This window comes from Brienomyrus brachyistius, chromosome 23, assembly GCF_023856365.1.
Source record: "Brienomyrus brachyistius isolate T26 chromosome 23, BBRACH_0.4, whole genome shotgun sequence".
NCBI classification, from domain to species: Eukaryota; Metazoa; Chordata; class Actinopteri; order Osteoglossiformes; family Mormyridae; genus Brienomyrus; species Brienomyrus brachyistius.
In genome coordinates this window covers 7,295,096-7,309,040 of record NC_064555.1, presented here as the reverse complement: position 1 = coordinate 7,309,040, position 13,945 = coordinate 7,295,096, and the positions used below count along the sequence as shown (strand labels likewise).

Sequence of the window (13,945 nt, the reverse complement as noted above, 5' to 3'; positions counted from 1 at the left end):
GATTATTCATATAAAGTGCTATGATGCATTTTCGAAGTATTTGCCATTTTGTGTGTCACTATATTTATCCACGCGTTTGTGAAACAAGCATCATCTTATATTTGTTCGGTCATTGGTTCATGCTTAAGTTTGATTCTTTGTGGTGGTCATTGACATTCGAAGTTGACTTGAACCTCTGCACACATTTAGATTCTCCAGTCGATATAATTCTCAGAAAAACTGAATGCATTGAATTAATTTCTTAGAAACCACCTAAGCAGTCAGTACTACAGCGACCGGGGGGCCTGTTCTACAGCAGGGCGTGTAGGAAACATACTGCACACGTTAAATCGGGTAACGTGGGGCAACGTGCTCATATTCAGTCGGCATCCTTTGTTGTGTGTGTTATAGGGTTTTACTGAACTCTGCCAAAGGTAAAGCCAGAAACTGATTACATCTTAAATGAGCATCGTTTCCTGCGTAGGTTGATAAAAGAACATTTACATGCCCTTGAAATGTTGTTAAAGCTCCATAAGCACCAATTCAGAAATGCTTACATTATGGTTCACATTGAAATTCACTGAGGAACCCATCTAAAATTTCTATAAATTAATAATGCACGTGGTACAGGACTGGCCAGTATCGCAGCATAGCACATCTCAGGAATACAGTTATTTTCCTGCATGCATCCACAGCTACAGGGTTTCAGTTAATGCTAACCCTCCATCAGCATTATCGAGACGTAGGCAATGATTATCCACGATATGAATTGTTTTGGAGGCATTGGATAGGCTCCATGCTCCACCCCACCTATGCTCATGGGAGATTTACTTACACAAAAATGTTCTACGGACAGAATGAAAAATGATTGGTTGGTCCCACCTCCTTTACAATCTGATTGGTTAGCTCTCTGAACCAATCGGATGTCTTCATCCGACCTCCTCTACAGTCTGATTGGTTATATAATTTTTCATTCTGCCCTCAGAACATTTTTGCACAAGTAAATCTTGGACAAATTCCCCCCGCACTGAGTAAGTGGATGCAAGATGCATAAATGGATAAACAACAGATGACAGTTTAAAAAAGAACACTGATAGATAAACTCCATCCTTCACATTTCACCTCTTTAAACCGGTAATTCCTGATTTTGAGCACTGGTTCTAAAGGTACAGTGCATAATGTAGTTTTAGCAGCAGTCGATCACTGGATTGTTGAGGATCAGAGTCGCTTTGGCTGTGACTAAAACAGAGGAACTGGCATGGGAACAGACATTTCGTGAGGGAAGTGAACTGCTGTGCAGCCTACATCTTAATATGAGATATGCAGCTGCATTTTAGCTCAGCGATTTCCCCCCCCCTCACTACTCATCACTGGCTTCCTGTATTAACGTCAAGGGGGGGGGGAGGGGGATTCCCTTCGTTGTCACTGAGATATCAGTTTGTTTCCCACCCCCTTCAGGGGTAACGGTGGGAACTAAATGGTCCGGTTTAATGTGCTTTCTCTAGCACATTACATTTTCGCAGTCCCATATTAGCACTGATGTAACCAGCTATCTGGGCAGAATCAGATTATCTTTCAGTGCAACCTTTTCTCACCCCCTCAGAAATTTTAATCTTAAGAATCAAAGTAATAAAATACCAAGCGTATTGAATAGTCCGTCTTCTCGGTAGTCCCTAGCAATTCGCTAAGAATATTTCATGCTCTGGGTGTTCCGCAGTGTGTGGAATGTCACCAACATGCTGAGCGTGACAAATGAACACATTCCCATCCATCTACCCGTCCACTCACTCATCCATTCATCCATACTATCTTTATTCAGTACTAGGTCACATGGGCGTGGGGGGGGGGGGTGGCACCCCAGCTGGGATGCCAGTTAAGTGAATTGGTAAATTATCCATGGTGTGTGACTGACTGTATGCATGTGCGTGCCCTAAGATACACAAATGAAATAAATGTCAAATAAAAGTTATTTGACTGTGGATAAGAACATGTGTACCAATGTGCACCGAGAACAATTGCCAAACAATTGTAAAACTCACATCTCGGAGCTAATTTAAATCCACAGGTAATATACACCCACTCTGTCTTGATCAGAGAGGCTTCAGCAGGGCCACAAAGCTTCCAGTATTTATACAGAAGTGCTGCTTATAGCCTGCATCTCAGGCAGGGGTAGGGCATGGTTAGTAATGTGCTTTTAGGCTTGCATAAGTGTCCTCAGGAGGATAGTCATTGAATGAAACAGAATTTATTACTGGTTGGGGATGAGGGTTCTTCCTAGCTGTGGTGAAATTTTGGGTTTAAAACTATTTTAGGATGCTGCCACGGGAGCTTGATACTCTGGGGAGGGACGCCCTAAAGCTGGGGGTTAGGGTAAGAAATAACAGGGTATAATTCCGACATGGATAAATCAGGATGCTTACCGGGGAAGCACATATGATTACAGCCTGGGTAGAGATAAACTATGGCAGCTTAATGGTAAGGTGAGGGACAGGGTCACAAAGCCAAAAGGGCATGTCTGAGAAAGCCCCCCCAACTAGAACGAGGACCACGGGGCTGCTGGGAGAAAGCCTAGTGCTGTGATACCCCACCCCGTCAGGACGGTACGGAGCGCGAGACCTCCCCAGGCCAGCACATTTTTATTAGCGTCGGGAATGGTAGCGTGCATGATATATATGAAAGCTCCATGTCGCCCGCAGAGAGAAAAAAGTAACAAATTAGCAGCTTTAAAGTCCAAATTTTAAGATGCATGCAAATGAAGTCGGAAATTATTAAAATAACGGGAAGCATGTGGGGTGGGCAGTGACAGTAATGGCCAAGGTAAAGCTGTGCATGGAGAGATGTACAGCACTGGGGGCTGGGGGGTATACTGGGCTGCTGGGGGGGGGGGGGTGGGGGGGAGATTTGTCTGCATGCCTCGGTTCTAATCTGCTGCCCTGCACTTCGGCGCCGTGGCAGGTAGGAGTCTGCAGGGGCCGGGCAGGTACCCGTTGCGATATAGGATTTAACAGATAGCTGCTTGCAAACAGAGCATCCCTACAATTTAAAGGAAACACTTGGCAACAAGAATCGCTAAGAAAAAAATATAAAAAAATCCTGTAAAACACAGCATAAAGAACCCAAGAGCATCAACAAACTGGAGTGGGCGGAAAAGCTTCTAGAATTGGAATCTAGAATCTAGTCTTTTTGCAGAGCTGTTATTAAATAAAGCATTACAGCAGGCAGAATAACCAGGTGGAGTATGTCGGGGGCAGTATGGTCTTGGTTTGGTCTGAGCCTCTTGCCCCTGTGATGTGTTTTAGGTCAGAATCACATACATGGAGATCTGTAGTAATTATAATACCCCTGCGCTTTATTGACAGATAGAGCGACGCAAGATACTCAACTAAATTAACAGCAAGATCTGTATTCAAGAGAAAATTTACCGAGCTTTGTGAAGGGCTTTATGACCTCAACATAATCAGTCTACAAATAACACTCCCAACTGACTCTGTTTATTAAAAGGCAGGCCCTCGACATGCGACCTGCACAGCATAATAAATCCTGAGCCCTCATTATGATGTTCACCTGACATTTGTCAGCGAAGTAAAAACACAAGGACAGAATCACCAGTGGAGAACCAGATGTCCGTAAAAAAAAAAAAACCAAAAAACTGAAAAAATGGTGCTTATTTACCAAAGCTATGAAATTCTGATCTCACTCAGAGATCTCACTAGCACGACGTTCCAAATGCTGTCGTATGCCAACTTTAAAAAAATAGTAAAAAAATACAGGCTCACTAGAGCTAGTTTCAAACACAGATTTAAAAGTTTACTGGATAAGGTAAAGGTTGTTGATGCAAGTCTTTTTGGGGTCCGGTTGTAATATTAACCTATCACTGTAACCTGAATAGCGCTACTGAAATATCCACCAGTAAATCACAGAGAAATACCGTGTCTCTTCATGGGGAGGGAGTCGAGCGATTATTTTTGTACTTTAGCAGCAAAAGTGTCTTCACAATTAATAATTTATTCTGTTCTTAAATTATGGTTAACAGTAATTTAAAAATATAATTTCCATAGCCTCTGGTACAATACATAATTTTTATTTTCTCATATTAGAAGACTCGTTTCATTAGTGGCAAAGAACCTTTACTAAAAATCATGAGACGCGGGTAATGCGTATTTATGAATATTTATTCTCGTAATTTGCCTTTCAGTCATACCTTTAGCCTGTGTGGCTGTTTCAATGCTAATGACTTTCTTAATTTCTGTCAAAAAGCTTGCGGAAATTCGACTTGTACAGTCCTCCAAACATTAGTGGGCGCCATTGCAAATTATAAAGGGCCACACTGCTCTCCTCTCTTCCTGCTATGTCCCAAAGATCTTTTAGTTAGCGGCTGGGTGCTGTGGGGTGACTTTGGCATTGATTTGGGGTTCTCTGCCGATACCCCTGAAGGGACCTGATATTTTACAGGAGGCTGGGGGTGTCTCCATACTGTTCACTTCATTGGGGAGGTGGGATATCTAACAAACAGTGATTCAGAGGGCGCTATAAGCTACAGTGGCCCCCGAGAACCATCCATTAAGAAGAAAAGACCCACATTAGAGAGCAGCAGCCCCCCCTCTGTGCACACGCACACACACACACATGCACACACACTCCGGGACACACCAAGAACACTCAGTAAAAGAGAGACCTAACATCCCTAGTCTGCACTTTCTTGCTATTCATCATTATGTAGTGTCATTATGTCTTGTAACCAAAATGCTGCAGTTGGAACCTGAGTGGCTTTTTACAGAGGAAAAATTAAAAAAAAAGCTACCTGGAAAAAAGCCACCCCATTTACCTTAAATGTCAGATTTTTAAATACCTCTGTAGTAACCGTGACAGTTCTTGCACGCTCTCCTGGCTGTTACACCGAGATTTATACTGATGGATTATCCTTCATACGAAACAGTGAAAGGTGCTTTAAACTGCTGAGGTTCTCCCAACTAACATCAATAAAGTGATACTTTATTCACACAAGTACACTGGGATTCTTTAGTTCTGGCATTTCCCATCACGCTCTCCTTTAAGAATTACACATAGACAGTGGAGGGTGATGCTTGAGGGTAGAGCACAGGGTTGGGCCATTTTTCTGGCACCCCTGGAGCATTTTGGGGGGGGGGGTGGGGGGTGGATTAAGGGTCTTACTCAAGGGCTTACTCATGTGACTTTCTCGCCAAGGAAGGAATCTGAACCGACAACCTTCTGATCACAAGCACTGCGGCCTGACTGAGCCACACACTGCCCCAAATAATAAACAAACGAACAAACAAACAAACACATACATTCACTAAAAACTAATATAACCAAATATTACAATTATATTTACTACCACATACTATGTATTTTGAGGTGAAATATACTAGATTTAGTAAATTAAAATTTAATTTTAAAACCAGGATAACAGAAAGTAGTAAGATTAAACAGGTAATTAACCCATTGTATCTTATATAAATAATATATCATATTATACATAGAAGGACAACAGGTGAAACTGCAGCACGTTACAAAAACACAGGACACACAGCTCCCGGCATTCAGGACCATAACTATTACAGATATTTAAACGTTCACAGAGTATTTCAGCTAATGTCATCTCTTTAAGCGAGCTGCATGCTGAAATGACAAATTCTGAATGTGAAAATGTCAAGGTCAGAGGAGGTCAGGAGCTTTTGGCTGGCAAATGATCATGTAGGGGCAACTGTGTGAGGAGGCACGTCGCCTCTTAAAATGAAGATTTACTGCCATGTTGAACTTGTAAAAAGGTAGGGGACAAAGGCAAACATGTACCACAGAGGAACAGGGATAAAGGAAACATGTTATCAGAATTCAAACGTATTCATGGGCATAACCTAAAGCTATTCTAAAACAGCGCCCTCAGGACACCATGGCACATGTGAGAAATCCCAGTTATTATTTAAAAAAAAAATAAAAATCATGCAATTTGCCTTGAGGATTTAATCTATACTCTGAGGCTGTGAGGTTCAGTGTGACACGTGCCAAATCACAGTCAGATTGCTGTAGTTTTACACTAATATGTATACTTTGTCTGACAAAACCAGATGCATCTTAAGCCCTAAAAATAGAGCATTTAGAAACACATAGTTATTGCATCAGCTACGCCGTTTTGCTTTGAGGCCGCCACTGGTGAGACTCAAGCATAGACCAGCATGCAACAGGTGCGATAATGCAGCTACGGTATGAGAATTTGAGCCTGCAGGATCCACACGCAGGGTGCATGCGACATGCAAGCATCATGGTAATCTTTTCCACGCTGTAGGCATGGCCAGGAGGCTTGCTCTGATTCCCCATTAGGTCCAATCATCAGCACTCTAGTGGCTTTGTGGCTGTTTGGACTTGAAATGCGTGCAATGATCTCAGTAATGTAATCGCATTAGTAGCTGATTATACATGTGTGTCTAAGGCCCCTTGCTTAACAACCATCAGATGTTTGTCAGGTCTTTGGACAGAGCTTATTGAATTGCGACAATAGATGCTTCTCAGCAGATTATAATCTCAATGTTATATCTCATCTGTGATGCAAGGAACTGAAACACGTGACATTTATTCAAATCCATGAGTCCTGACGCTGAAAATTCATACAATGTTCACATTGTCAGGGGACCCCGCCCCCCTTGATGATGCAAGTTTCAAAGTTGAGCTGCAACACGTTGGAGAGGATTATATTCGGTTAAATAATGTTAATATGCATAATACAACAAGGTATCTGCGCTCATTTTCTTTGATCAGTAGGTCATGACAATAATGATTAGGTACATATTTGCTGCTGGGGGAGGGACACTGTTAACATTGGACAAGAATAATTCCACTGCAGAGATTTTCAGACACATTCTCTGTTGACTGACGAAGCAGCTGACGAGTCCCCAGCCATAAATGTCACAGGTATTAATACCGTGTTCATATTTAGAGGACAAATGTACACAGTCCCAGCCTGAATCCAGCTAAGAAAATCTCTGCAGTCGCTATAAATAAAGGTCTCTTCGAATTATTCCTGGCTATGATTAGGGTGCCTATGATGCTAAGGTACATTACAGCTGGAATCGATACACTAGGCACGCATTTGATGTCAACGCTAATATGCACTATGGCTAATTCAGCGCGAACCACAATGGCGTTCCCTTAAGCAAGGGCGAGCATGGAGAGTTTCCACGCTGGGTTCATTTTAAAATTAAATCCTGAGTGTAAGGTGGATAAACACCTCGTAGCTGGCAATGCAGCCAAGCTCCGATTGAGATCCCTGCTTTAAAACATATTACAGGTGCTACTGCAAAAAGCCACAGGGCAAATTAGATACAAATAGATGTTCAAGAATGAACTTTAACATAAGGACTTTTTCTGGTGGCCATGGGTACAAATGTAAACGAGATCCAGCCGTTTATTTGAAAAATCGCCTCTTAGGCCAGCTGTTTTTAGCCGAAAGATATCAGATTGAACCACCCCCAGCCATCTGAGGTCATGGCAGAGCCACTCACTACATTTTGGTCCAATCCTACATGTGAGCATCTTAAATGAGACTGATTCCACAGGACATAAATGTCTTTCATGATATATCACGTGTGAAGCGACAATTATTTTAAACCACCATTTTTAAACTCTGGGGCACTTGTCTTCAGCATCTATTTGAATCTACAGCCAATACATTTGTACTTAATTGTTATGTAGTCAAGTAACTGGTGAGGACTGGGTATCCTAGCACAGTGGAAAAAAAACAAGACTCCCGATGGAAATGATATCTGATTGAGAACGAGCGTAGGATTTGCCTTCGGAAGAATGTGCAAGATCACTGGCGCGTGCGATTTCCACGGTGCCAGGGAAATGCCATGTCAACACCGGAGCAGGCTCAGTCAGTCTGGGAGAACACCAGCAATTTCACGTGTTTGACTTTGGTTACACTCCTCTGCCACTTTCAAACAAACGCCCGTTGTTCTCCAAACCAAATGCACTATGGCAACAAATATCTTCCAACGAAACTGGTGCAAGCTGCTAAGACCAGTAAGAAATCTTACAATACCCGGTTTAGTGTCAATGGGGGGGCTTGATGCGGCTTCCCGTGAATCTCCAAGCAGCTTTCACTACCTTCCACCCCTAAAAGATACCCACACAGGACACGATTTATCTCAGACACATATTTAAATGCTACAGCTTAGCGAATCGCACACACCAGCGATAAACACTTCATCAAGGGGCTCTCCACATGCTGTCCAGTGAAATGATTGATATAGGTGTAGAATGCTGCCTATTACCCAACCACACGGTACACTGGAGATTTTCAGGGACTGGACAGAAAAATAACGACAAGTACTATTTAAACTGAAATGAACCCAAACGGCATCACCATTAGGCAATTCAAATATTACCAAAAAAAACCGTTGAAATCTATGAATTCTAACCCTTTGGGGTGGGGGTGAGGGGGGACACTTCTTCAGGGGAAAACATCTTCAAAAATAAAGCTATACTTTAAGATTAACAAGCTTAGTATTAAATTGTCATGTTTGGGAAATGTTTGGAAATGTTTTGGGGTTAAGACAGCCCGCCATTCCAAGACGATCAGGAATGAATTATTTAAAATGGAGTTTGCAAGAACTCCCCAGAGGTACGCGGTGGGTTCTTAACACTCTTAAAACACGCGGGCAGGATAACTGGCGTAGAGCATGGCTGCGTGCGAGATGTGCGCCCTGCTGTGGACAGGCATCCCACACAGGGGCCCCCTGCCACATGCCAAGGCTCCTGCAATGGGCTGCATGGCAACACCAAGGCCTGGTCCAGTGCAAGCAGTTGTGGAAGATGAACAGATAAAATTGCCCAAATATGGGTAGCAACAAGTAAAAGTAGTGAGACAACTTTTAGAGGGAAAAAAAAAAAAGACGACCTTCCTCCACATTAGCATGCTGACACCGATGATGTTCCTCTGAAAGCATGGTCTGCTTATCCGTTCACCTTGGAAACCACCATGGCGATGAAGCCAGCTCTCTAAATCAGTCTATACCATCGAATGTCCCAACTAAATATCTTAAGTGCGAAAATACATACACACATTAAGAGATCGCTAAATCATTGTGGTGAATCTAGGGATATCCAGCTACTCAATATTTGAATAATTCCACTATATTTATACATGATTTAAAGACTTTAAAGTGAACTGTACATGATTTAAGATCTTTATCAGTATAATGAATATGATTCCCCAAGCCAGTAAATGATTCAGACATCTTTAAATGCATCAGAAACAGTGGCAAGATATTTCATTAAGTGGCAGATCTCAACTTGGCATCTTCTTTCAGCTGATCTAGACATGTCCAAGCTCTACATCTGTCACCCTAAAGTATTTAGGCATCTTTAAATTGCTTATTCACCAGTAATATTTATACACTTGAGCATATATAAAGAATATGTTGAAGCAGCTGTGACAGTAAAGATATACTATAAGGATCTTTGTAGTTTTCTATTTAAATTAAATTTAGCATAAATACATATTTCTTATCCTGGTTAGTAGGGGGTGGGGGGGGCAAGGCAGGGGTACAGGCTGGAGAGGATGTCAATCCATTTTATGCTACATACACATACTATAAGAGGTACCAGTTAACATAACTCTGCATCTTAACTGAAGGAGGAAGTAGCAGCATCCAGCGGAAAGTCATGTGACAAGTAAACTCCATAGACCGACTGGGGGGGTCTGAGACTCTAAAGCTGGAGGTGGGACACAACAGCACTGGCCACTGAGCCAACAAGTGTTATTTTAAAATGCACATTATAAAATGCCGTTACTTAAATGCTGTACCTGATTTCATACTGCAGGGCGTCCATCACCAGGTGGCGCAGTGCATCACCGGAGGGGCATGTGGTCTGATCCCACGGGGAAAACCAGGCATGGTGAACTGGTAGCCAGACAACAGGATGCACCAATGTCCATGCAGTCACATCTTCACAAACCTGACACACAGACACGTAGCAGAATGACGATTTCGAACCCCTCAAAAACTTTTTGCTACCCATCAGGGAGGTAGCAAGGAAGTAAAATCACGAGTCTGAATCCCTTACGAAAGAAGATTGCTCTCCAAGTACATATTTTAAATATCCTGATGTACGTGCATGGACAATTCCAAACGTTTACAACTTTTTTTCACTTTTCCAAACCTGACGAATCCGCCAACACACGTTTGCAAGGATCCTGGCAGCTGACAGGAACACCATATAAACCATAACACCGGTCTAAGCCCCAAACACCTTTATTAAGCCAGTGGTCAGAGGCAAAAGCCAATACAAGGCTTCCTTCCCTGTTTGCAAATACAACTACACTCTATTAAGAAGACAACTATAACTGTTAAATATAAAGCAGACATATTTATTATTACATACAGAAGTCTGGAAAAAAAGACGGAAAATAAATTAAGTGTTGTGTCGCATGGGTCTAGTAAAGCAGCTACCATAAAACCCTTTCACTCCACCATGTCTCCCAACAGCATTTTTAAGTCAGTTTATGACATTTCTCTTAAAGCAGACAGTGAATATTTCTGAACAAAAAAACTGAAATCTAAAATCTATTTGGCAAACGGGCTCTAAAAATAAAAGCCTGGCAACCACTGGAATTGCGCTCAATAAGTTAATAAACCCTAATTTAAAGTTACTACTTATCAATGTATTAAATATTGCAATTATATTTTAACCTGTGATGTCGGTGTTTTAAAGCAAAGTGAATTGCCTAACTATGACTCTCCACCTCCATGAGATGCCAACTGAATTGGTCTGATTTTAGCTGTAGATTCTGGGAGTCTGTGTAACGTCACAAGCAAAGCTCTCGCATCATATATGAAGGGTATTATGTCATCCTATATCTTGCCTTGAAATCACATACCATAAAAACTGAATATACTGCCCAGCCCTGGGCGATGTTAAAAGTTGATGATGGGGGGGGGGGATGAGGGTGGCGAGGTGCTGGGTAAGCCACGCCCTGGGGAGGGATTGGCATATGGACTCATTTGTTTTACAGTGAACCCTTTATTAAAACATAAAATTGAAAAACAGATGGTACCCTTGGTGGGTGGAGCTGGGGAGGCAGAATGGCTCATTTGGGGGGGTGTATGGCCTGTAAATGCCCCTCCCCCTTGATGCCAAACCTGCAAACCACACACATGGAAGCATGCAACCGAACGGTTCAAGCTGCACAAGATGCTTTTGGCAAATATACCTCCGATTGCTGGAATCTAGGAACTGAGACATCCCCTCCCCCCCATATTGGCAAAATACACCTTGAGAGGGGTCTAGGTTGCCATACCATAAGGCGTCACTGTGTTTCAATATTGGGAGTGTCAAATCCATCCTCTCACATTATCCTTTATAAGCTCATATGTATACCTATATACAGACTATCCGCCCGTTTCAGTAATGAGTATTTAATCAAATCATTGATTAAAAGTTTTTCCTCTTGGTCGGTAGATTGGACGAGAGCCAACTTTACTGATAAAACCCTGGTAAATACTAGATGGGGCAAACAGCACTGTTTGAAATATTGATACGTCGAATCACCTTCTCTGTGTATAATGCAGTCATAGTGTCACCATACCCTAGGGCGGAGGTGAGGGTAATCTTATCCGCAGTTGCCCAGTGTGTACGCAGGTTTTTGGGATAACCTTTAGGTCAGCTGTTCAAACCCGTGTTTGAGGACTCTTCAGCCAATCAGTCCTCTAATTAGTAACCTAATTAGGGAATTGCAGTGAAAAGCCACATACACACCGGGCCTTTCTGACTAAGGCTGCCCTCACCTGCCCCAACATATAGTGAATCGCTAAAACTTTGTTTATGTACAATGTTGTTCCTGCAATCATTTTACATTTCTAAGCAAAGCGACGCAATAAAACTTTAAGCGAACATCTGTCTGCATTTTACATTGGACTGGGTCTTATTTCGGTAACTCTACCGTGAATAATCGGTCAGAAAGCAAGGTTAACGTTTTACCTGCATCTCCTAGCAGACTGTTACTTCAGATTCAAATACAAACACCCAGCTGACCCCATTTATACACTAATGAGGCAATCAGTTCTATTACGGTCAGCCGGGGTTCATTACCTGAGACATTTGTAGGCATAGGACTGATTGCTTATTGCCACAGGGACACAAAGGATTACTCTAACGTGACTCTTTGCAGTTCTCTGTATTCTGTCATGCTGCAATTTTTTTTTTCCAATCTAGCTAAGACAGCTAGCTAAATAAGTAAAGACATTTATGTAATTTTAGATTAAAATGACAATTTTGTTTCACAGGTGCCCATTGTATAACAACTAAATGCAAAACAGCTCATTATCTTACTTTATTTATATATAATCTATGTATTCCATAAAGAGTCAATGTAACAATATGTAATTATATATATATATATAAAAAAAACTGTATTCATATTCTAGGTGAGTTTCTGATAAATGTCTAGCCTTATACACACCACTACTTGTGCTCTGCGTATTTAATAATTAAATAATGATCGTTTAAAGTGATTTTAATAATGTCTTTCTTGTGCTGAGTGGTACATTAAAATATAAAGATTCCTTACAGAAAGCTGATAAATGTGTGTTTTCAAAGGAGATCCCCACTATGAGGAAGGAGAATTAATAAATAATCATTAATTATTAAGAAATTATGCTGAGAAATGTAATGTCATCCGAGCTCTTAGCAGGAGATTCAATATACTGCTGATGTTATAAATGCAGTTTATTCATATTTATGTACTGTAACTGTCAGCTACAACACGTGACATGGTTTGAAAAGACAGTCGCTATAAAGGACTTAGGAAACTTTTATTACTACATTTATTGACTCAAATATCTGAAATAGAAAACCAGAGTTATCGCACCAACCTGAGCTGTCTTCTCCGTGAAGTTCCATCAGTCCTTTAGAAACCAGCACCAGAGGATAGAGGCCACTGATGAGACCTCGTACTGCTGACAGGCAGGAGGGGACACATGCACAGAGGATCAGACCCGGATCGGAGACATGAGCTACGAAACAGGCAATAGAACATGGCAAAGGTTCAAGAGGCAGTGCTCTGGCAAATCCGGACCTAGGAAACATATTCTGACAGCTTGAAAACAGGAAACACAATCTAAAATCAGACCGAAATGCCAAACGTAGGTTTCCATGAGTTACACAGAGCGGGCAGCTCCATCTCTGTCTGAGACAATAAAACAGGACAGAACCCCAAGCAAAACTCACCTCTCTATACAGATCCTGAACTATGGAATCGGGCCAATCCTTACCTTCGAATTGGGTGACTGACTGCTCACAGCCACGAAAATTTCATGTATGTTTAACAAGTTTATACAATCGAAATGTAAGCAATAACCATTCCATTATATTTAGCCGATTAGGTGGGGCGGTGGTTAGCACTTTTGCCGTGGGGGGTTCAGTAAAATTAGCACAGTCTAAAAACATGCCAAGGTGAGTGTACCTGGTGATGGGTTCGCGTCCCATCCTGGGTTATTCTCTGCCTTGTGCCTGTAGCTTGCGGGATAGGCTCCAGACCCTTGTGACCCTACATAGGACAAGCAAGAAGAGAACAGAAAATAGGTGAAAGTTTTTATTTCCCCCCCAGCATGACCTTACATTAACCTAAGTTACTTTAACCCTCTGGAGTCGGCGATGCCGCCCGTGGGATAAAACAGGAATCTCATAGATGTGTTAAGGTTAAGGTTCAATATCCCACTAATAGATATAACAGCGTCCCCGTTTTCCATCATACAGCGCAACCGAGAGATTATAATCCTAGAGATTCTAACTCAAATGTCCTAAACTGTGCTGCTTGTAATGGTATATCACTACAGATAATATTTACATCGAGTATTGTCTTGTATGTCAACAGCTTTATTAAGGATTTCACAAAAATTTCAGTACAAAATTTGCTTCTTTTTCTATATGCAAAGGGGTTCGAGTTATT

General features: G+C 41.8%; 1 protein-coding gene across 1 annotated transcript in view; it reads right to left on the bottom strand.

Annotated features, from left to right (window-relative positions):
- csmd3b (CUB and Sushi multiple domains 3b) overlaps window positions 1-12,018 on the bottom strand; it is a 421,904-nt gene extending 409,886 nt beyond the window's left edge. Inside the window, exons 1-2 of the mRNA XM_048993485.1 lie at window positions 11,977-12,018; window positions 9,803-9,954 (exon numbers count right to left, since the gene is read on the bottom strand). Of these exons, the coding sequence (XP_048849442.1) occupies window positions 9,803-9,812 (10 nt within the window). The 5' untranslated portion in view covers window positions 9,813-9,954; window positions 11,977-12,018. The remainder of the gene's footprint in view (window positions 1-9,802; window positions 9,955-11,976) is intronic.
- Between the last annotated feature and the right edge of the window lie 1,927 nt (window positions 12,019-13,945).